General features: G+C 39.6%; 1 protein-coding gene across 1 annotated transcript; it reads right to left on the bottom strand.

The window, feature by feature from the left end:
* On the bottom strand, window positions 1-23,980 carry ZBTB1 (zinc finger and BTB domain containing 1). Its single transcript, XM_036736381.1, has 2 exons — window positions 23,741-23,980; window positions 1-3,524 (listed from the first exon to the last, which is right to left on the bottom strand). Exon 2 carries the CDS (start codon window positions 3,502-3,504, stop codon window positions 1,363-1,365), a length of 2,142 nt encoding a protein of 713 aa, XP_036592276.1. The 5' UTR covers window positions 3,505-3,524; window positions 23,741-23,980; the 3' UTR covers window positions 1-1,362.
* Between the last annotated feature and the right edge of the window lie 1,454 nt (window positions 23,981-25,434).

Genomic DNA, 25,434 nt, shown 5'->3' with positions numbered 1-25,434 from the left:
TAAGGTGTTTAAAAGATAAATTTTATGTCAATATCTTAGCTCACATGTAGTTAAATAGACCCTGCTTTAGCATCTAATAATAATACTGACTATAATACATTTCAGGTTATACTCTGAACCACATCATTTTATAGATATAGATATATATATATACACACACACACACACACAGATGTGTATACATATGCATATATTTGGCATTGTCAAAAATCGTACAAGCCTGTGACAGAGAAATAGCATGATTAAAAACTAGTATTTGCCCCATGTTTTCTCCAAAGTTTAGATAATATATAAACACAGTAATATTTGCTCTTCAAGCCTTGTGCTTTTATAGAATAACCATATTTAGAACTGATTTCCTCATTTTTATTAGTTTTATTAATATACAGTGGTTTAGCTAAAATCTTTAAAAAATCAGTTTCAAAACTATAATTTTAAAGACAAAAAAATCATCTTCCTTTGGCTAATTAGGTGACAATGTTATTAAAATCCAGTTATAAGCAATAAGTAATCAAGTTAAAGTACTGTGGAATTTAGGATATTGTGATGTAATAAATTTTAATATTAAAAGATATAACATCAATATATTATTTTAATTTGTAGTATAGAACAGGTTGGTTTATTCCCACTAATTTCTTAAGTGGAGTCAAGTTATTTGTTTCTTTATTCAATGTACTTCTAAAATTAAATTCATTCAGGTATTTTTCACCTTTTTTCATTTTTTCACCTCTTTTGGTCTTTTTCAGTGTATGGTTTCTAGCCTATGTAAATTATAAAGTTAGATTAAGCTCAACCAATCTACCTAATATCCTTATCAGCTTCAGAATCTGGACTTCATTCATGATAAGAATAAGAACATGGTTAAGTCACTGCTGTATTGAAACAACAGTTACAAAAGTGGCTAGTCTCTCAGAACCGATTTCCTTTTTTAAATCTAAAAAAAAAAAATCAAGGATGACCACTGATGATGTATTTAAAATTTTGCAACAGAACTTTTAAAGAAAAACACATGGAAAATAGTTAAATCATCATCTTACTTATATGGAACTATGAGTTTAATAAGTCATTGAAGGGATAACATTGTGCTTGTGCTTTTCATCTATATTTAAAAGTAATTTTAATCATAATATAGCTAAGGCAAAAACTAAAAACATAAAAATTTCTATTAGCAGTAAAAATAACAGTAAAAACGATAAACATGTATATACTTAATGATCCTAAACAAAGATATTAAAAGGTAAAAAGGTCATAAAATATGCTTTTTCCAACAATTCATTTTATAAAATCAAATTCTAATATATCATATTCCTTGCTTTGGTGTTTTGTTTGCTGTCAAGTTAATACTCTTACAGCAGGAATTACTTATGTTCTTTTCAAATGCTTGGCATTATAATGAGATCTCATATCTTTTCGTAAATTAAACTTTGCTCCACATATTCCACATGTATATAGATGAACATCCATGTGCTGCTCCAACTGTTCATTATTTGGAAATATCTGAAAGCAGACCTGGCATATAGTCTCCCCAGAAGACAAATGAGAAATCATATGCCGAACATGGTCATGTTTTCGGAAGTTTCCTTGATCACAAATGGAACAGACATACCTAGCCATGCCTTTATGCATATCATTATGTAGTCGCAACTGACGTTCTCTTAAAAACTGCTTTCCACATGTCTGACAAACAAATTGCTTTTCCTTGGTATGGACTGTATAGTGTTCCCGTAAGTGACAACGCTGATAAAATCCCTTTCCACAAAGGTTGCAGAAGTGTTTTCTTCTATGATCTCTTTCATTCTCTTCTATAATGGCATTCTTAAACATATCTTGGTCTAGGCAGCTGGACATATGTTCAACCACTAGATTTTCATTTTCAAAACGTTGGCCACAATTGGGACATCGAAAAGGACATGCAGAATGTTTATATAACTGCTTTTGGGGGAGACTATTTATTTGGAAATGATTATCCCTGAAATCATCTAACATCTCAACAAACATATCTCTTATTTCAGACTGCTCATCAGTATTCTCTTCCATGTCCATTTTTTCTTCACTGTTTCCTAACCCATTCACTGTCAAATCCTGGGGTTCTCCACATCTTTGTGCGTGTTCTTGAAGTTGCCTACCTTTGACTAGTATTTGACCACATTTACCACAAGCACAGATATTTTCTATGTGTTTTGATAAATAATGAGATGACAGGTCTTCTTCAGTTATTGTTTGTCCGCACAGTTCACATGATGTGCCTTCAGTATCCCCTTGTACAGGACTGTCCTTGTTAGGGTGCCTTGTATTTTCCAAACTGCTTCTTTCATCTGTGTTTACAGACATCCGAGGTTTTAAAAGTTTCCTAGCATTTTTCTTCATATTGACCTCTTCTTCAATGTAGTATCTATAAAATGGCTCTTCAGGTTCATCTTCTAATTCATCATTGTCAGTGGATTCATTACAGTCTTTATCAGAAACTTTAATAACATTAAAGTCTTTAAATTCATCTTTAGGATGATCTTCTGGCTCCATCTTGATGATAATCCTTTTCCTCTCAGCAGCTCTGCTCTTCTCTTCACCAGCTATTTCAGATTCTGCCGTGCTGCTTTTTCTGTTTCCAGTGGCTGATGATGAATCACTGGTGGCCTGGCTTACATCCCCTCTATATTTGTCTATTTGTGCAGAAAATGCTTTAGAAGAATCCTTTTCACAAGAGTCAGTTTTGGTATTACTATCTTTTCCATCTCTAACATCTATTATCCTATGATATGCCCGTGCATTTTGATACGAATGTCTATTAGTGCAGGTTAACACATGCTCATCTAATAACTTTTCACAGCTAAAACCAAATCCACAACTGTCACAGGTAAAGCTTCTTCCAAAGCGCCGTGACACACGATCCTTTGGGTTAGATAATTTGGACACCGAGCTTTTTTTACATACATCAAACAATTGTTCTGGAAAGTTGCCCAATTGTAAAGACTCTTCATCAGGCTCTTTGTTTTGTGATGTATTTACTGTTGAACTTGGCTCTACACACCACCTGTTTGCTTCACTGCCATTTTTAGCTACGGTGTCATCATACATTCGTACCCCAAATATCATTTTGTTATTCTGATTGCTGGAAGCAGAAGATGAACATTTTGAACTAGAACAGTCTGCATCCTGTATGTCTTCTAAACAGTCAGGAACATTGTATAACTGTAAGTAGTTCATTGCTACTTTAAACTGCTCAAAGTTGGCAGGGGCTGTCATAATTTTTCCTAAATACATAAATTGCAAAATTAGATCAAAGCATTCAGCACTAATTTTCATGTTGCTAAGATTCAGTTGTGCAGTGGTGTGCTGATGGTTCATGAAAAACATCCTAAAATAAGAGCTGCAAGCAGCTAGAACTGCTTTGTGCGCTTGGAAATAAATGTCATCAATTGCAATACAACAGTCACAGAGAAAACCCCATTCCCTTTGGTTGTTTAGCTGCTGAAGGACATAGCTGCTGTGGCTGGGTCTTGCCATCTTCTACTTTAATTACGGACCTATATATAAAAAAAAAAAGATATTAAGATCAGAAAAGGTAGCAGAAAAATGATAAAAGAATAATCTTAATTAAAATTAGACTCATTTGACTTCCTAGTATAATCAAATTAGGAATGTTCATTTTAAATATAAAAATTATATTAGAGGCCTTTTAAGTAAGAATAAAGGAAACCCTATTATTTGTTTCAGATACTAATGTTGGTTTTTATATACAATTAAGAAATGTGTACACATGTATCAAAAGCCAATGCCATTTAGGCTTTATTAGAAATATATGGGGGAAAATAAATATAAACTTTAGAAGAATAAAAAAAGACCAGAAAAGACATTTGCTTCAGAAGGTTGAAAAGACCATAAGGTGAAAATAACAATAATTTAAATAAACCAAAAGAGATCCAAAGTAAATGGTTAGCTAGTACAGTATTATAAAGATGACGAAGAAATCATCCCAAGCAGTTATTAAGGTTCTGATTGTTATGGCTTGGTTCCCCTACCCATCCATCCACCCCCCATGCTGAAATGAACCAAGTTCGGTTCTGTAAAGGAATGAAAACCACATATACTGCTCAACAATATTTAAGGAAGCAGGGCTTCTAGAAGAAGATGGTTGGTAATTTTAGCGCAGACTTGATTTTAAATGAAGGAAATCCTCAAAGCTCTAAAGATCTTTATTCTTACACAAAGCTGTAAAATTAAGACCAAATTTCAGTTTGAAGTCAAATTTTAATTGGCATCATCTAAAACTTCTGAACCGATTGCACTACTGGAAACCACCTTTATTCCAAAAACATCATCAGAACAACAGCTCAAACTAGGTACAGCTATAATTTTTTTCAAGTTTACTTCCACATAAAACTCTTGATTTTCCACCTTTTCTTTACACGTCAATCTGATACCATATTAAACACATTGTGTATGTATGTATATATATATACATATATAAAAATATGTATCATATATAAATGGATATTTATCTACTCATCTCTCCTTTCTTCATTTTCCTCACAAAGGCAGAAAGGAACACAGAAGACAGGTAATGGGGTTCCTTATTGTGCTGTTAGTGATATATAAAGACCTACAGCCGTATCGTTAGTGCAGTATTTCAAAAGATTATTTCGGACCCTGGCCAACTTGCCAAAAAGTACATAAATATGTCATTTCTGAATGTAGGCAGAATTTATAGGTACTCTGCCATTTAGAGACAATGGACATCCTGAGCGCTCCACTGGTACCTTCAAAATGTAAAAAGGCCTAGAGGATGACTTCTAGCATGGTGAAGGGTAAACCTTTTGTGCAGGATCTATGGTGAAATATGAACAAACTTCAAGTATCACATGACAGGATATGGATAAGTTGTCATCTCTCTACATCAGTGAGATCACAGATGTACTAAAGTATTGAAATATTCTGAGTTAGTAAGGCTCAAACTCAGGCCAATTTATAATAAATCAAGGTCAGCTATCAGAGTTTAGTAACTTTCAGGGACAAAATATCCCAAGCTTGAAAAATTTAGCTTGTGATAATGGCACACATCTAATCCTTGCTGTTAAGGACTCTGAAGCTAGTGGATCATTTGAGTTTGTGAGTTCTGAGCTCATCAGGGGTCAACAATAAATCTGGCACAAACATGGTGAGCCCGTGGAAGCAAGGGGCTAACTAACAGACTGCTTAAGGAAGGGCAAACTGGCCCAGATTGGAAACAGAGCTGGTCAAAGCTCCAGTACTTATCAGCTCTTGAGTGGTCACTTGTACTTCTGATCTGGTGGGGAAAGGAGATGCAGTTAAAAAAAAAAAAAAGCAACCCAACACACACACACACACACACACACACACACACACACACACACACCCAAAAAAAAAAACAGAAACAAAAAATCAACCACACATTTAAAGCTTTAAGGTCGCCTCCTAAATGAATGAAAGTGTATTTTTTAAGGGAAATAAGTTAGTAACGGATGTTAAAAGTATGATATTCAAAAGACAAAAATGAAGAGAACTTCTAGTAGGCTAGTATGATATGCCTAAAGCATGTGACTTTTTAATATTAGCCAAAAGCTGATATAGAAATAATTGGATCTAACTTCATTTCAATGTGTTTAAGTAATTCTCATATACTTCCATGGGAAATAAGCAACTTTGTGGCTAATAACTGATTACAAAAAATATGTAATTTCAAGGAGAATTCTGACCTTATTTCTAGATTAGTCAATTAATTCAAAAAGTACTTGTTATATACCTGTTAGCATTTTATTAGAAAGTGTAGGAGGATACAAAAAGCAACAGGAGCCTTACTAGAAGAACTTACAATATGGCTGGGGACCTAGGCCAAACATCATAAGGAAAAAGAATACAAACGAGAAAAAAAATTATTCAGGCCTTAAAATGTTGAAAGAATACATTCCTTTTAAAAGACTAAGTGACCATGCTATTTAGTCATGAGGAATTCTTTCTTTCCTAATCTGTAAAATCAATCAACCAACCAACAAATATTTGTTAAACACCTACTATGTGCCAGATACTGGTAGGCACTGGGGGATAGATATGACTAAAACTAAACAGTCTCTGTCCTCAAGAAGACAATATGTACATATACTAATATTTACATAATAAATACAAGGCGGGGGGGCTACTAATGTAGCTGGTGGAAATCAGGAAAAGACTCATGTAGGAAGTGCCACTTGAGTTGAGCTTTGAAGGAAACTAGAAATTCCAAGAGGCAGAGATGCAGAGAGAAAATATTCCACATTTTGAGAAACTTCATGCCCCAAAACAAGTCCACCCCAAACATTAATATGATCGTGCTTATATTACAAATATATATGCTACATTTTTATTTTAAGATTGGTTTGAATTTTAACAACTGTAATAAATTTTACACACACACACACACACACATACACACACTTACTTGAAAGATGGAGTATACTGCAGGCATGGTCGAGCCCATGAAAAGGCACAGGGATGGGTGATAAGAATGTTGTGTTAGGACCAGGAAAGAAAGGCTGGTTTGGCTGGACGGCAGTGTATATGAAGGGCATAACTAGATGATTTCAAAGTCCCTTCATAGTCTGACATTTTAATGCTAGGTATTATTCATTTTAATGTCTAATGAATTATAATTTTAAAAAATCTCTAGAGCCATCAGAAATTATACTGATGACGTAGAAAACATCACAATCATTTCAGTAAATTTGCCCCTCAATTGCTTTTACTTGATATTTTTCTAGCCTTCTTCAGGTAGGTCAACCGTGATTTTTTTTTCTAAGACTGGGTCCCCAAATTGTTGTCTGGGTCCACATTGAGCCGTTTACATAGGATCACATAAAATCATACTAATGGCTTGGCTAGTACATGGCTTTAGGATTTGCCAAATGATGCAGCCCTGTGGTGGTGGTACTTGGCTAATAAATGTCAGAGGCAGAACTGGAAACCAGGTCTTTCCTAACAAGCACACCTTTTCCACTTGTCTCAAACCCCAAACTCTCAAGTCTATAATTGAATAAGTTTTCTTTTTTATTACAGAACAGAGGCTCCCATGACAGGTCTTACTGCCATTACCTTCTGTTTATCCCTCAGATATTGTAATAGAAATGCATGCTTCATGTAGGGGCTGGCCTATGTGATACTTAAGGTTTCTTCCAACTGAGAATTTACAGCTGGAAGGGACCTTGGAAATCCTCTAGTCCAAGCCCTCTCATTGTACAGGTAATGCAATGCAGGCCAAAGGAGTTAAAGTGACTTCTCCATGGTGTCCTAGAAGCACATGGTACAGCTAGGATTTAAACTGATGTTCTCTGATCCCAAATCTCCTGCCACGTCTACTACACAAATTATGTTAGGTTATAAGGAGTGGAACCTTTTATTTCCAGACATTTCCTCTTCAGTTAGAGAACAGAAGGGGACTGATCAATGGAACATTTCCCTTTTGGGATTCTTCCATGAGGTTAAATGTGTATATCAAGGTACCATGCTTACCTAAGAGCTCCAAGTAGTAAGTATTATTCAAATACTTGGGGCAGCTTGGTGGCCCACTGGGCTTGGAGCCAGGAGGATCTGAGTACAAATCTAGCCTCAGACACTCCTAACTATGTGACCCTCGACAAGTCACTTCAACTCATTTGCCTCATGGATCATTGACAAAAAGGCGATACACTCAAGAAGGAAAAGGCAAACCACTCTAGTATCTTTGCCAAGAAAATGTCCATAGGGTCACAGAGTCAGACACGACTGAACAACAATAATTATTCAAATTTATTTATATGGCTTCTGATAGAACCAAATAGTTTTTGTCTTTTTAATTTTTTGTAGTGAATTCTCTCCCTTGTGAATGTTTTGCCTAAATACTGGAAAAAAATTAGTTTTGGGAACCTGAAAAGCTAATAAACTTGTGCTGAGTCTTGATTTTAATTTGTATTATGTCTACATTTCTATTACAGTCAGAATTACAATTGATACAAACTCGATCCCAACATTTCTTAAATCCCTGTTCAATTCCTCTCTGACCCTCACTTTCCTTAGCTAGGTACTGAGGCTTGTGGTAAATATGCCCTGTAACTCTAATACATTATATAAATTTGAGTTGTTATAATAATACTTAAGCCTCCTTTCTCACTGTACTCCCAACTTGAGGCACTGTGGAACAACTATGTCATTTTCGGAGAATGGAGAAACTAAAATCTATAGCAGGGCTATCTAAAATGCAGCCTGCGGGTTGCATGGGGCCCACCTACAAGCATAGAAATTTACATAAATGCTTTAGTAAATGAAGCTGAACTACTGCAGAGCTCACTAAAATGGCAAATCAAAATATACTGTCTATTGTTTCAATAAAAACCTAAGGTTGGACAGCCCTGATCTATAGTATCTAAAGTGGCATGCATATACCTGTGAGACTTCTGATGCAAATTTGTGTGTCTCTGGTATTTTCACTTCACTAAAATCCTAATCTGATGTTTTACTCTAACATGAAGGTGACCCTGGGTTCTCAAAGAAGAAGAAAAGTACTGATAGGCTCTCCTAAGGTAAAAAGTATGGGCCTGGTAACAGTATCATCAGAAGACCAGTTTAGTGAGGCTTAAGACTAGATTACAGAAATTTATGAAAGCCTATCTATCTAAGGTAAGGATGCAATCTGCAGTGATAGACGAAGTATCTTTAATGGAAGAAGTATGGTCCAATGCAAAGAGTGCTGGATTTGAAGTCCGAGGACCTCGGTTCAAACCCCAGTTCTGTGATGTACTACTTTCAGTGACCTTGGGCAAGTCATTTTTCCTCCTTTGCTCCAGTTTCCTCATTTGTAAAAGGAAGGAATTGGACTAAATGACCTCTAATGTTCCTCCAGCTTAGGACCTTATGATGAAATCAAAAAACAGTTAAGTGTAGTACTGCCATCCTTCCCTATTCCCTAGATTTTGCTGTTTAGGACAGTCATGTGAACAAAAACTATGCCTAGGTTATTGATATTTAAAGATAATCCAGTGCAATTTGTACACAGGGAGCTTAGCTTTGACAAAGGCTATTTGGAATGTTTCACAGTTGTCAGCAGTGTAGCTTTTATGTCAATTATACGATTTAATTAGTAAGAGCAATTACTGAATAAATTCCTGTCAGATTTAGTGTGATTACCTTTGGATGCTAACTTTTATTTTTTATTCATCATGAGGCAATCAGGGTTAAATGACTTGCCCAGGGTCATACAGCTAGCATCAAGTGTTTTGAGGCTGGATTTAAACTCAGGTCCTTCTGACTCCAAGGCTGGTGTTCTATCTATTGTGCCACCTAGCTGCCCCTGGATGGTAACTTTTATATTTTTATAAAATTTGAGTTTTATTACCTAAACACATTATACTCAAAAATAAACAAGTCAGTTTTTACCTTGAATTCTTTTTCTTTACTATAGACCAGACACAATAAATTACCAAAAGTCTATAGACTTGATATTGTAACAAAGTTTTTCCAAAAGTTAAAATAAAAGTGCTTTTTTACTCCATCTATTTCTGCTTGTATGATTAAAATATGAGGAGTTACTTCGGTGTAGTTCACAGTACCACAGTACCAATTACCTCACTAGTAAAACTGGTTTGCTAGAGCAGAGAAGCAATGAGGCTAAGGCTGAACACATAAACATCAGACTTCAGTTCAAAGAACTCATTGTCTCTTGTACATAGGCAGCTGTCCACACATCCTAAGGAGTCCCTCTGGTGGCTACGTGAAAACTTTTCCCAACAGTTTTCCAAGAATGAACCATAAATTAAAATAAATTTATTTTTAAGCTGAACTTTACACATATTTACAGAATTTTAAACCTAGAAGATATTTAAGAGATCATTATTTTAACCTTCTTGCTCAAAAAAAAAAAAAAAGAGGAAACTGAGGTAGAAAGGTAAAGAGTTAGGCAGTAGTTAGGCCCAGAATCTAGGACTCCTGACCTCCAAATGTTTTTTTGCATAGTGCTTGTACCATTCATCACATTTGAAGAGACTTTTTCATTAATACTGGTAGTGGAAATATGGCAGGATTTATAGTTAGATTATGTCATATGTATAGCAATATATTATATATGTATATTCATATTTATACTACTGCTAGTATGACTGGGCAAGTCAATTAACCTCCCTATGACCCAGGTCTTCTGTCTATAAAATGGTGGTTGATAGTCTTCCTTGGTCTAGATTTTATCATCTTTCCATACCTTCTCATCCTGTAGAGTACTTGTCTGTGTTTTTCCATTACGTGTTCTGGTGACAGAGACATTAAGAGGTCTCATTCTTTCAACGTGGTAGGATAACTATTCAGGCTGTCCATTTGTACCTTTTTCAGTCATACATGTCCTGAATCTCGTCTTTTATGCCACTTTTTGCATGGTCATTATTAGCAAGATTCTATACCCTAATTATGTCTATTATCCAATTTTCCATTGATCTTTTTTGCATTATATGTAATTTGGATTACATCAGACATACAATCAGCAGGAAACTAGTGGTGCGAAAGAATGAAACTTTGGTAGCATCTAACAATATAAAGCAATTTCCAAAATACTATTTCTCTACTTAATTCTGGGTTCATTTGCTTAGCCTGTCTAGAATATATTGAACTCAACAGGCTACCTATCTAGCACAAGCTAGGCAGTGTGTTTGTCACCTACTTTCTTTCTAATGTGATGGCTGAAACCTCTCTGACATTATAGTGGATTTAACGCAACTGATTTTTGTTTAATTTCTCTCAGGCTTTTTTTAGGTCCGGTCTTAACTTTTCAGAGTTGAGATAATTACTTAAACTACTTGTTCCTCACCTGCTAGCCCATTACCTCAAAGTGATTGACTCTATTCTGGTCAGATCACATCTGGAATACTCCTATGTTTAGCTCTCCCTCCCATGTTTTAGGAAGGACATTGATAAGCCAGAGTACAAAGGGATGGCAAAATCAAAATGGTGAAGTCTTGATGAATTCATGCTGCATGGGGGTCAAACCTATTGAAGGAAATGAGAATGTTTAGAAGGCCTAGGAAGAGGAGACGTCAGGAGCACGTGACAGCTGCATTTAAGTATTTGAAGGACTCCATGTAGAAGAGGGATCAGATGGACTGTCTGGCTCTAGAAAGCACAACTAGGAGCAATGGGCGGAGGTTGCAGAGGCAATTTAAGTGTGATGTGAAGTCAAACTTCCTAACCAGACTGATCCAAAAATGGAATGGGATACCTCTGGGGATATACCCCTGCCCCTGCTTGCAACCCTCTTACCAAAGGTTTCTAAGAAAAGGCTGGATATTTTGGGGGGTATGTCATAAAAGGAGTTGCTTTTTTAGGTAAGAGTTAAACTACATGGCCTTTGAAGTCTCTTGCACCTTGGAAATCCTGTGGCTATTGAAAGACCAGGATTTATGTAATAATACATATGCCTAAAATTATCCTATCAGAGGTGGGAAGAGACTTCTGAGGGTTAGTCTAACCCAGGGCTGTCCCACCTTAGGTTTTTATTGAAACAACAGACAACATATTTTGATTTGCCATTTTAGTGAGAGCTCTGCTGTAGCTCGGCTTCATTTACTAAAGCATTTATGTAAGTTTCTATGCTTGTAGGCAGGCCGCATAAATTGCACTGCAGGCACATTTCGGACAGCCCTGGTCTAACCCACGGCTGAAGCTGGCCTCCCTTCTACAACACTGCCAACTAGTGGTCACCCAGCCTCTGCTTGAAGATTTCCAGTGTGAAGAAACTACAGCCTTCCTGGATGAGGCCATTCTGGCCCTGCACAGCTCCAATTGTTAATGAAGTTTTTTCTTCCACCACATAGAAGTGACTTTTGCTTCAGCTTGGTTCTCTCAGGCCAAGGGAAAAAAAAGTCTGATTCTTCCAACAACTAGCTGCTCAAATACTTAAAGATGGCCGTAAAATCTTTTCCCCCATCTTCTTTCCTATGGACCTTGGCCTTTTAACTTTTAATGGATTTATTTCGAATCCCCATGTTCTCAGCTGAAAGCATTTTGAAATGTCCTCTGTATGCTAAGTATGGGGAATGGGTGAGAGGTTAATATTTCAGGTTTTTGGAGTAGAAATAATAGAATGTAATAAAGTACCAAAATAGAGGGGAAGGACTACCTTACTCTAGAGATTGAGGGAGTTGAAATATCAAGTAAAAGGAATTGGGAGGTAGTAAAGTGAGTAGGTATATAGAGTATTTCAATAATATATTTCCATACTTGAATAATTTCCACAGACATTTCAGAAATGTTTTAATTTTTGATCACTCCTCTCTCTTTCCAGATTGAGCCTTTTATTGTCACAAAACAGTTTAATAAAATGAGCTGACAGTATATGAGACATTTTATCCTAGTAATGCTTCTTCTATTCTGTTAGGAGGGAGGGTATGTTTCATTATTATTGGGCTCTTTAATGATTTTTAAAAATATTTCTTGTAATCAGTGTGTATCTCTATAAGACTTGCACAACTACTGCCAGTGCTCTTTATTTTCCTCTGCATCTGTATATGAGAAGTGTGGCACAGTGGATAGAGAGCTAGCCTTGAAGCAGCTTAGGTGGTGCTGCAGACAGAGGGCTAGGCCTGGAGTCAGAAAGACTTGTGTTCAAACCCAGCCTCAGACACTTGACCTGTTTGCCTTAGTTTCCTCACTGCAAAATGGGGATAAGACCGTCTCCCAGGGTTGATGTGAGGATCAAAACCCTGGCACAGAGCAGGTGCTATATGTTCTTGTTGTTCCATCATGTCCAACTCTATGACTCCATTTGGGGGTTTTTTTGGCAATGATACTGGAGTAGTTTGCCATTTCCTTCTCCAGCTCATTTTACAGGCAAGGAACTAAAGCCAACAGGGTTAAGTGACTTGCCCAGGATCCCACATCTAGTAAGTATCTGAGGCTGAATTTGAACACATGAAGATGAGTCCTACTGATTCGAAGCCCAGTGCTCTATCTTGATACCTTGCTGCCCCAGATACTATATATATGTTAACTATTATTACTGAAGCCAAAAAGACCTGGTCTTACTTCCAGCATATACTGGCTGTGTAACTGGGCAATCACTTAACCTCTCACTGCTCTAAATATTTCCCTATAAAGTGCAGAAAGGGTACTACGCTGCCTTAGAGGGATTTTCTTCCATCTGCAAGTCTGGTTCCCATCTCCAGAAGTTCACAGACTGTTGATTCAGTGGTCCTATGCCTTTCTGGATTCCTCATTTGTTATTTTTTTTTTTACTGCATTCTTATGTCACAGTTGGTTGTTTTCCCCCAGTCATTACCCAGTACTTAAGTAGGCATCTGCTTTGTTTCCACTTCTTTGCTACTACAAAGAATGTGAATAGTGGGATCACCGGCTCAAAGGCCATAGATAGTTTGGTCACTTTTCTTGCATAATTCCAAAATGATATCCAAGACAATTAGATCACTTCATAACTGCAGTAATTGTGCATCAGTGAGCCTATCTTTCCATAGACCCTCCAACACTGACTTCCCATCTGTTGTCAATTATGCTAATTTGCATGGCATGTGACGATTTCTGATTAATCTTCAATAGGCACTACTATAATACGGCTTTAAAATCCCTGTAGACTAGCTCCAGGTCTAAGAATGATTTTGTGTAAAACAAATATAAGGGTACTTTCCCCTATTATATAAAATAATCTTTTGTAGTTATTTTGTAATACAAATAGCAACCCTATAATTTGTTTTCTTAAGTTTTTTTTTTCTTACAGGGCACAACCCAGGCATAGATAGTACTTGTATTATAGAAAAGAGCAGAAAAAGAGATTTACGCAAGGTGTTAACATTCTAGCCGGAAAATAAAAGGACTAGGTAACATTAAGAACAGTGTTAATCCCACTGTATGATCTGCCCTGGACGGAACACAACTGGAAAAATGTGTATAGTTCTGAATGGTACATTTTAGGAAGGATGTGGACAAACCGACTGTGTGTTCAGAGACTGGAGCCGTCTCAGGATCAGACAAAAGAACTGGGGATGTTTAGCCTTGAGAAGCGATGGGTCATTAAGTATTTGAAGGGCCATCATATGGAAGAGTAATTAATTAGACTTGCATTCTGTAAGCTCCCACAGGACACAAGGAGGACCAGTAATTAGAAGTTGCAGAGTCAATTTTCTTCTTGAAGTAAAGAAGAAATCTAACAATCACAGGCTGTCCAAAAATGGAAGAGACTGCCTTGGGTTTCACTTTTTTGGAGGTCTAGCAGAGGCTGGATATCTATTCATCAGTTTTGTAACTGCAATTCCTGGTCAATATATGTTGGATTAGATGGTTTCTGAGAGTCTATTTCAAATTTTAGGCTGAGGTTCTGAGCAGCAGGATGAGAATTAGTCAACTTACTTCCAATTCTGTGTCTGAGTTATTCAACTGAAGTCCTTCTGAGTCTCACCAGAATTTTTAATACGTCACATATTTCTATGCTTTGTTTGACATTATAGTGTATGTGTACATCATAAATTTAACCAGAGTAGAGGTTCTTAATTTGGGTCCATGAAGTTTTAAAAACTTAAAAAAAAAAAAGAACTATCTATCAACATAATTGGTTTATTTTGTAATGCTATGTATTTTATGCAACTAAAACCATTATTCTAAGAAGGGCTTTATAGGTTTTACCAGACTGCCAATGGGGTCACATGACACAAAAAGAGGTTAGGGACCCTGGAAATAGAGGGACAATGTCTACTCTTTTTATTTTTTTTTAAAACATGTACCTAAGTCATTTATAAGAACAGTGAAAAGAGATGAGGAAACTCAGGCTGAGGGAGGTTAAGTGATAACTATAAAGTCTCTCCACCCCACTCTACCCCCAGCCTGTCTTCTTTCCTATGCAATTTATTTAGAAAATTTATATGGTACTTTCCATGATCTTAAGCTTCTCCCTACAACCAAAACCCATTTTTTGAAAGTATAGTATTTTCCTGGTGATGTTCTAGGCCTGCAAATAATAACATCAAGGAACCCCAAAGAAATATTAATTCTAGATGGCCCAAAGGACCTACAAGGTGAGTGTAAGGGTGCAGCAGGTTACTATGATAACATAGAAACAAAAAGTAGTATAAAGACTTCACTGAGAGCATATATGACTGGAAAAGGAAGTGGGGTGGACATGTAGAACTACTGGAAGGATTAACATATAGACAGGCTGTGAAGTATTAAAGACCTAGAAGGCCCTTATTGCATTGGGCAGATTCTTTACAGAGGAAGGGTATGGAGAAGAAGATGAGAAGATATGAACTGAATTGTAACATACAAGGATAGAAGGGATACCCACACCCATAAAATTACAGATTCACCGAGGTACCTAAGTGTGTGATCACTAATTTCCATCTCTGGTCTGGCTACAAGATTATGGGTTCAACACTACAATGGGATATTCCTTAATCACAAAACAGTAGTCTCAAAAAAAAAATTCACTTGTAAGAAGGCCATCTGGGTCTGAGAAACAACATTATACTTTTTAGGTTTCCAGGCCAGCCTACAACTGATTCTATCTTGGGCAGGCACTGCAACTGGACAAAGAGCTGGGCCCAGAGTTAAACAGAAAGAGAAGAATGGGCTAGGTTGAATGTAGGAAACTGGATAATGCTTTTAATGACCCCAAACTTCTTCCTGAAACAAATAGCTATTTTTTAATAACAATATTCTTCTGTAATGCTGCATAGAGTTAAGACATGAAATATCAAAGTTACTGGTCACCCGGAAGGCAATGGAAAGGTGCCCAGTGGTAGGTACAGGCAACATTGTACTGAGAAGGAGGAGGATGTCATTAAAAAATGAGATGACTGGAAAAAATTTAATTTAATTTATTTAATTAAGAGACTGGTATAACTGACAGATGATCTACTGCTATCCATGTAATGTCAAGAGTTAGAGAGAAAGGCCCACCGCTTACCCTATAACCCATGAATCTTTTCCATGGAATACTTACAGAGGAACAGGGGCAGGTAGGGATGGGTCTGAATCTTTACTACAAATCTCACAGCAGAGGGTCGCAGATAACATCAAGTATAGAAGTTGAGTCAGCTAGGCAGTACAGTGGATAGAGTGCTGCACCTGGGAGTCAGAAAGACCCAAGTTCAAATCCAACCTCAGATACTTACTAGCTCTGTGACCCTGGACAAATCACTTTACCTCTGTCTGCCCCCGTTTCTTTACATGTAAAATGAGGATAACAGTTCCCACCTTCCAGGGTTACTGTGAGTATAAAATGAGATAATTTGGCAAAGTACTTTGCAAATCTTAAAACACTACATAAATGTTGGCAATTATTACTTACAGTAGTTCTACTTCGCGGTTGGTTTCATTCCAAAAAATACTAAATGTCCTCTCTGCCTCAGTAGAAAACCTTCATGAGGTTTTGTAGCTGAAAAGTTCATTGTCAAATTTAGAACATTTCACAGTTACAAAGCACTTTATCTTGTTGGATCCTGAGGATTAGACTCTCCAATCCTAATGAGGCAGGTATTTATTTGAGAGTCTGAGGATGGGTCCTTGTTCAAGTCCTCCTGGTTGGACAGGGTTGACCATAATTTTACTTTGCTGTGATGACCTTTGAAAAATGAGGGTCAGCTCTGGGCCACTTGCTGAGGCACTGGAGTAAGTGAAGAACTAATCATAGTAATAGCATTAATACTACAACACCTCATTCACCCAGAATCCTTTTAGTGCCAAACTGAAACCATTTTGGATACATTCTGCCTTGCCTTCCTAAGAATATATTGAATTGTATTTACTTTTTATATTATTTTTGGCTTTTCCTTCCTTTTCATGTTCCTATCACTTATCACTCTATCAATGAGCCAGTCTCTAGGAGACTTTTATCCATCCTAATTTGCTCCTAGTCTGTTAATGGAATGAGAGGAAAAAAGCCAAACTTGTAACTATGCCCATCTAAATCAGAGTAAAAATGTTTTCTGGAAGTTCTGAGAAGGGTCTTCTAGGAATTTTCAAGTGTTTGGACTTTGTGATGCATTTTTTGGATGCAAAGAGACTCTTTTTTAATAGACGAGGAAACTGAAGTTAGATGAAGGTAAATGATCTTTCCAAAATTACAGTTAGTGAATAGCAAACTCTTAACTTCAATTTTTATCTTTGAAATTTCAAACCCAGGGCTGATTCCACTTCATGATGCTGCCTCTCAGAAGTAATTGTGGCTTGGTAGTATTTACTGGCCTTCTCTGTTTCTCATTCATGATACTCCATTTCCTGTAACCATGTATTTGCACTGGTCATTTCCCACACTTAGAATGTGCTTTCTTCTCACCTCCACTTCAAAAAATTTCCTCACTTCCTGAGCAGAACTACGAAAATAATTTATACAACAATATTGTAAAAACAAACAATTTTGAAAGGTTAAGCAACTGATAAATGCAATGGGAGGTGAAGTGAAAAGGAGGTATGAGGAAGAGAAGGCAGATTTCTTTGGAAAAGAATTGAAGAACTTCCTCGCTTCCTTCAAAAAACCATCTTTTATATGAGATCTTCCCTGATTCTCCCAGTGCTAATGCCCAGCCCCCTAAACTACCTCATATTTACTCAGGTAATAAGCATTTATTAAACACTTACTATGTGCCAGGTACCAAGATAAGTCCTGGGGATATGAAGAAAGGCCACAAAAGACAATCCCTGCATTTGAGAATTTCACAATCTAATGGGGAGAAAACACAGGGACAACTGTTTATTGTGTGAGTGTGTTGTCCACCCCAATAGAATGCAGTTAACTTGAGAACAGTAATCTTTTTTGGGGGGTAGAATTCAAGTCCTAGTAGAGTAAATGACATAAAGTAAGTGTTTAGTCAGTGCATTTTACTTGATTGTGGTAGGAGAATTACTGAGTTGGGAGATCTACATTTTCTCTATGTACGACCAAGACCAATTTATTTTACTTTCTTTACATCTCAGTTTCTTCATTAAAAAGGCAACAACGACCCCTCCATTAAAAGGCAATGCATTCTAGCTTTCCTTCCATCTATTAAAAAAAATCACAGGAAATATCTCTTTTTATGTACCTTGGGCCCAGGGGACTTCTAAATGCCCATAATTACTCTGTTCCCATGGATCAAGTCCTGAGAGACACTTTTCCTGGCTCTGAGAGTAGCTCAGCTTTTCTCTCCCCCTTTAGCATTCTCCAGTCAGCTAATACTTTAGTTGTAATTTTACTGAATTATTACCCCCCCACCACCAATTTTGTGGTTACAATGTTTTCTCATATGTGGCTTTTTTCATGTTCAATTCTATTCTGGTTCTAGGACATTTCACAATATATACCCTGATGAATACACAATGAAATGAAATGGAGAAAAGTCTAGAATAAAATACAAGTCTGTTAACTTAAAGAAGCACATAACTCTTAAACCTTTAAGTACATTTAACATATCAGTCTATGTCAATTTCTCTTCTATAAAATCTTTATGAGAATAACGAAGGACATATTTGACGAAGGTAGGAGAAAAGGAATGGGCAAACTTGCTACCAACAAAATTCTATGGCAGACCACATTTTTACAGACGCAGAGAAAACAAAAGCCTGCTATGTTTGTTGACTATGAACAGGTGGATGGACGGCCCATAGAGCTAATCTGCTCGTACATCTAACAGATGCTGCAGATAGACAGACCAAGGCCAGAAATGAATAAGAGGAGGTGGGCACACTGAGTTACATCTGGTAAATGTCAGTGCTTTTAATGACCCTGAACTTCTCTCCAAAAGAAAGTCCCATCTTTTAAATATCAGTTTACCGACTGAATATTCCAGTGATGCTAAACTGCTACAAATCATAGAATAACAGTCTCTTCAGAATTAGTCAGATCACCCAAAGAGCAAGGGAAGAAAGCACTATGGGTATGAGAAAGCTGTAACATACTACTAATGAAGGAGATTGTCAAAGATATGGCCAAAAAGGTCATCATGTTCTGAGATTATGTGATAACCAGCAGACAGCCCTCATGATGCAGGGGTATCCACATAATATCCAATAACACAGAGAAACGTTCCCCCACCCCCACCCCAGGGTGTGGACCAGTCATAATATAACAAATGAGTTGTGTTCCCCACTGTTCCAGGAAATGCCCACACTGATGAGATCACAGATTCAGCAAAGTATTAAGGCCTTGTACCAATTCCAAAGCACACCAGGGAATGTATAACAGCAAAGGCAATCAGGCATATATTTTTTCTATCATTTATTTCAACCTTTATTTTCACTTCAGTTTGAATCCTTCCTCTGAAGTATCTAGAACTGATAGCTACTATTACTTTCTCCCTGGATCTCCCAGCTCATAATTTATTAATCAACAAGCATTTATTAAGTTGCTACAGTGTTCCAGGTGTTATGCTTAGTTCTGAGGATGCAAAGACAAAAATGAAAAAGTCCCTGCCCTCAAGGAACTTACTTTCTATCAGTGGAGACAACATGTACACAAGTACATGCAGGCTGTATAAAACAAAAACATGGTATTTTGGGGATGTATAGGCGCTAGAAGCCAGGGCTTGAGCTGTCTAAAAAGATCTTTGTAAAGTATAAATGCCACACAAATACGAGCTATTATTCTGTCCTCTTCTTCTAGCAGACTTCATTGATGTTCCATCCGTTCATTGCCATTGCTAACTCATAATACACCTTCCCCTAATAATTGGCATCTGTGCAGGCCAGTGGCCAAATTATCAAGTTCCATGGATCTCTCCCACCACAATATTTCTCCCTTCTTTCACCCAATTCCCACTGCTAGTTACAGGCTGTCATTACCAACTCTGCCAATGCTTCTAACTGGATTTTCCACTTCCAATCTGCTTCTAATATGAATACTAGAGTAATCTAGCATGGTACTCCTCAAAAATCTTCAGTCACTTTACTATCTCCTGAATTAGGTTCAAACTCTTGTTTCTGGTATTCAACGCCCTGCTCCATTTAGTGCCTCTGTACCTTTCCAACCTTTTCTCATATCATTCCCTTCCAGATATCAGTAGCACCCATCTCACAGAATGGTTGTGAAGATTAAATGACATTAATGTTGGTTGTTATTAATATGCTCCAATCTAACGGAATTAAGTTCTGTACTTTCCCACCACCGTAATAGCTCACATTTCTATAGGGTTCTCAGTTTTACAAAGCATTTTACATATATTATCTCGTTTAATACAACAACCCAAAGAGAAAGGTGCTATTACCCCCTATTACCACTTACACACAAGAACTTGAGGTTCAGTGACCTGCCTACTAGTAAATACCTGAAGTGTGGGGTTTGAATCTAGGTTGTACTTCCTGACTTCAAGCCCAACATCCCAATGCAACACTATTTCTTTGCTCACACTATTTCTCTACATCTACTCTCTTCACCTGTTATAATCTTGCCTATCTTCTTTAAAGACTAATTCAAATGTCAGCTCTGCTACTGATCATTCCATGAACCCTCCTGGTCACTAAGGACCAAAATCCTCCTCCTGCTACCACAATATCACTTTGTTTTGCAATTTGATGATGCATTTATCATGTACTACTGTGTAATGTAGTTATATATTTGTTTTATCCCTCCAGGAAACTTTCAGTTGTATGAGAGTAGGGACTATCCTCACCTATGTTTACTGAATGAATGGATAAGACTTATGAATAAAAACATACAGAGATCAATTGATCTGTAAACAAAAGTAATAAATACATTGTACACAGATTACAAACATAAAATTTGCATACAATTATCTTTTCAAGGAACATCTTCAGCCCTATGCAATATCTTCATTGTCTTCTGATACAGTTGAGGTGCTCGATACTTAAGTAATGCTGTACTTTGACTAAAACTTCTTACATAAGAACACAGAATTTAGAGCTATAAAGATCACCGAGTCCAATCCTATCATTTTACAGATGAGGATACTACCTGCCAGAGAATTGGGATTAGTTTAAGGACAGTCAAATAGTAAATTTAGGAGCTAATGTTTGAATTCAGGTCTTCTAACTTCAAATCCAGGGTTCTTCCCAACTAAATCGCCCTGACCTTTAATAAATAGAATGCTACCAGCCAAAATCTTAGGTGTACCTAGGAAACCCATCTGGGTGAGGTACCTAGGGTACCAACATACAGCTGCAGTTGTGCCACTGTCTCCCTCCTCCCCCTTGAGACCTGTCAGTTACAAATCCCCACCTTCTGAACTCCATGATCTCAAAAAACCTTTTAATTATGAATTAGGTTTTCAAGGTACCTTGATATCAGGAAGAGGGTATCCTGGCCATTAGGCTTGAATGGTTTGGTCTTTAGAGCAGTCATATCCCCTAATAATAACCATCTGGTGTTATCTTACAAAGTTATCTTATGTGAATTTGCTTAGGTTTACCAAGTTTCCAGAGCCTGTTCACATGGATGAATTGGTAAAAGTGACTTCCTGAATGTGCGAAGTTGAAAATAAGACCCTATGCTGTGGTTTCCCCACCACGTACATACCCTACTAGAAAACAGAACAACCATTTTACATTTGCTCAAACTTTCATTTGTTGTTTAGAGGGTCTGTTTGCCTAATATTAATTACCAAACAGAAAATCTGATAAACAAACAGGCTTTCTCCTTTTAGTTATCAGTCTTAACATGGTAGGAAAAAGACTTCCTAAGAGGAAAGGAAAGGCTTACAAAACTGTATCTGCTACTTCTTCAATCAGAAATAGAAGAGAGTGGTGGGGAAAAGGAAAGTATAAGGATCACATCCCTCCTAGCAAGGCAGGGGAAGGGAGTGCCAGCAACACCAACATTTTGCAGAGCTTAATGAAAGTGAAATCAAGACACAAGGTGGCACAGGAAGAAGACAGCATTTATTAAACGCTGTGTGCCAGGCATTGTGCTAGGAGGCCCTGAGAGAGGCAAGAATAAGATCACCTGATGAGACCTACACATAAGTGTAATGCAAATCACAGTATAAATAGCATATTAAGGAATACACAGTTCTATTTTGCAGGGGCTAGGATCCTGGCAGTAGCAGTCTACTGAGAACCATTACTGATACGCCATAGTTGCCCTGCTTCTCAACTTTTAGGAAAGCCCCATAAACTGAAATTAAGCACAGCAGGGATGAGGAGTCAGGTCACTGCTGTACCCAAGCTCTGTGGGTGGAATTTTGATTTCCTGCTTTAACACAGTACAAGGCCTCAGTTGAGGCATGGTTTCCCTTTCCTGTGGGCAATCCTTGGACTCCCCACAAAACTATTATGTTAGAGAGGGGCAAAAGTACCAACAAAGATAGTTCAACTAGAAATATATCCACCATGATGTCATCGTCTGGGTAAAGAATTCTGGCTCTAGTGGATAGGATAAACCTGAATGTAAACACAGCATTGGGGGTCTGTTACCCACTCTTTATGTCTAACTTCTAGCAAATCACCTCTCCTGTTTCAGTTTCATCCCCTTATTTAAAAATGAGCAGACTAGCTGTCTCCTACCTAGTTACCAAAGAAAAGAGAAACAACCAAAATGACAAGTTATGGCAGTGTATGTAGCCTATGACTTCTCTAGCACTATGCCGGGCCGGGAGAGTAACAAAAAAAACAAAAGAAACCCCCCAAAACTTTAAGATTCTGACAACTTGATAGGTAACACCATTCCTGCACCAAAGTTTTGGCCTTTGTCTTAGTTTTCCCCATTTCTTCCCTATTATCTCCATCTTGGGCCCCAAATTACACTGTCCTACTTGCACAAAAAACATGTTAAGTCTGCAGCTAATGCTGGAGGCTGCGGTTGTGTGCCAAAGCTCCTCCACTGTGGCAACTGAATTCCTCACTAAAATCTCCTCGAGAATATGTCAACTTTGGCTTAAGAAATCGATTCCGAGACACCACAAAACCCCTCGGAACCCATCCAAAGTTAGTCTCTCCCAGGCCCAGTCCACACACTGGTGCAACCTTCCTGCAGTGTAGCATTACACTTCTGACAGACGGATCAGGCTGAGTCGAGTTGCCACGTTTGACTCGTCCTATGTCATTAAAATAAATTATATGAATAAACCTATACCATGCGTTCTAAAACAAAGCATTATTTCAATAATTGGAGGTAGGAGGGTTCCCTTTGCATTCTCAGTTCGGAAATTTTTTTCTCCTCTTTAAGACTGACATTTCAGAGGTGAGGATGGGAGGGGCAGAAATCGAACTCAAGACTTATTTTGGGCGGTCCCGCGCTAACCATTTTTGTAGTTGGTTAAAAGCGGAAGGGATTTTTTCCACGTAAGAGGGTTCAAACTCCTAACCCACGCACTTTCCAATGCACACACAACAGCGTGTTGTGCTGCGGGACGGAGGACGTGGGCGGGTGGCAGCGCAGCAAGGAAAACCCCCGGTCTTTGCGGCGTCCTCCCCCGCCAGCCCAACAAGTCAGCCTGAGCTCCGGGACATTCCTCCCAACCCCGAATCCCCCCCAACCCGCGGTGGGGCTCCGGACACGTCAATCAAACCGAACCCTCCCGCCAAGAAAGCAAGCTAAAAAAGAAAAGAAGCGAAGTCATTTCAGAATCCGTCTGCGCAGAGGCCGCCGGCTCTGGCTCCCCGGCTGGGACAGGCGCAGCCTTCCCGGCCCCACAGGCCCAAAGGCAGGGCTGGAAGCGCCGAGTCTCGGTCCCGACGCCAGCCGCGTGTCCTGGCGCCCCTCCCCGGCCCTCGCCCTCGGCCAGGCCAAAGCTGCGCCGCAAAGTTGTGCGAACGTCCCGTCCCCCCCACCCCCAACCTCCCGCGCCTGGAGTGTACTCACCGGCCACCGCAGGACCTAGGGCTGCGGGGGAAGCCTCGGGGGACTTTTAAGGCAAAGCTGGGGGTGGTGGAGCGGGAAACGGCGAAAGGGTGGAAAAAAAAGAATTGAAGCCCCGGCGGCGGCAGCAGCGAAGGCGCCCTGGGCTCCGGCTGCTCCCCGAGCTCGGCTTCTGCTCTGCCAGGGACTGCGCTGCAACAAAGGACTTCCGCTGCCGCACAGCCGCGCCTGCTGCACCGCACTGAGCCGGCCCCGCTTACGCGGCGACTCAGGGTCTGCCCACCCGTTCGCTGGCGGCGGCGGCGGCGTCCGCCAGCTTTCCCCTCCCTCCCTTCCTCCCCTCCCGCCCACCCACTCCCTCCTCAGGCGCTCGTTTGCTCGCTCCTAGGGGCACTCGCGGCAGCTTGTGGGGCTGCAACAAGTTTCTGCGTCGGGGCCGGTACTATCCGCACTGGGAGGGCTTCCACAAACTTCTAGAAAGGATAATCTCGGGATTCTCCCTTGCACCGGGTTTGTTTTTTTTTTTTTTTTTTCACGGCTGTATACATAGGGTAGTTGATTAGGCTAGAGTTCCCAACTCTCCCGGGGTCCGGATGCTGCCTTTTTTTTTTTTCCGGGTCCCACATGTTAAGACTCCTGACGTGTGGGGCCATCAGGACTTTTCTTGGCACCTCAGACTGACAAGCGCCGGCGCTGTTTCTCTTCGGGAAACACTAAAAAGCCCGTGGGCTATGCCCTACGGTAGGCTCGGTGGTCGCTAAGACGCCAGTCCTAAGTTCCAGTTACCCTGACAGCCCTCACCCCCTTTTGCTCGGCAGCCTGTTGAATCCGAGTCACTCACCCCTTCACGCTCCGCCCTGCCCAACGTTGCACTGGTGTGGAGGCACTAATGATCAATGGTCCTAGCTCTTCCACCCCCGCCCCAGCTCTCATCACAGCCAGGGGTCAGCTTCACTGGGCTTCGCCCACCCTCAGGTTTCTCCCACTCTCACGTTTGTGCTTTTTCTACGCTCTTAGTAAAAGTCGTCTTAGGGGGCCAGTATGCGCGTGCGCTCGCAAGCGTGTAACCCGCCAGCCCACAAGGCACAAACCCAGTCCCCACATTTTGGGACCAGAACCGCGGCGGCTGGAGCAACGCAAAGCGCGGCCTCGCCCGTCCGGCCACCTGCGCGCTTACCGTACGCACGCACGCCCTCATTTTCGAGTCTCTCATTTCCCCCACTACGACCACGCGCGCGATCACGTGGGCCATCTCCGACGGCGGGGGCGGGGGGGAGCGGTGTAACTTGAAGCCGCGCGAGACCCGGGGCCGCTGGGTGAGCGCGCGAGCCGCTGCCAGGTCCCCCGCTAGGAGCCTGCAACTCCCCCCGCCCCCCTCGCCTGCTCCCCCTCCCCCCACTCTCCTTCCCGGCCCCTCCCCCACCGAGCAGCGGGCAGTGCCGCGGCGGCACCTGGGTAAGGGATGCACCTCCATAGCCCTTTTGGGTTTCTCCGTTCCGATTGCAGACTCCGGGCGTGAGCCACTCCGCGGAGGTTTGCAAGCTTTCGGCACCCGTCTCGAGACAGATGCAAGTAGCTCCGGGGCGAGGGGTGGGTTTTTGGTTTTGGGTTTTGTTTTTTTTTTTTCCTCTAGTTTTGGACGTGCAAAAAAAGGGAGGAGGAAAATGGCAACCAGAAGCGCTCTCCTGGGCCAGGAT

Source organism: Trichosurus vulpecula, chromosome 8 (genome assembly GCF_011100635.1).
Source record: "Trichosurus vulpecula isolate mTriVul1 chromosome 8, mTriVul1.pri, whole genome shotgun sequence".
Classification (NCBI taxonomy): domain Eukaryota; kingdom Metazoa; phylum Chordata; class Mammalia; order Diprotodontia; family Phalangeridae; genus Trichosurus; species Trichosurus vulpecula.
Note: the sequence above shows the minus strand (reverse complement) of the source record. Positions and strands in the feature narration are given on the sequence as shown.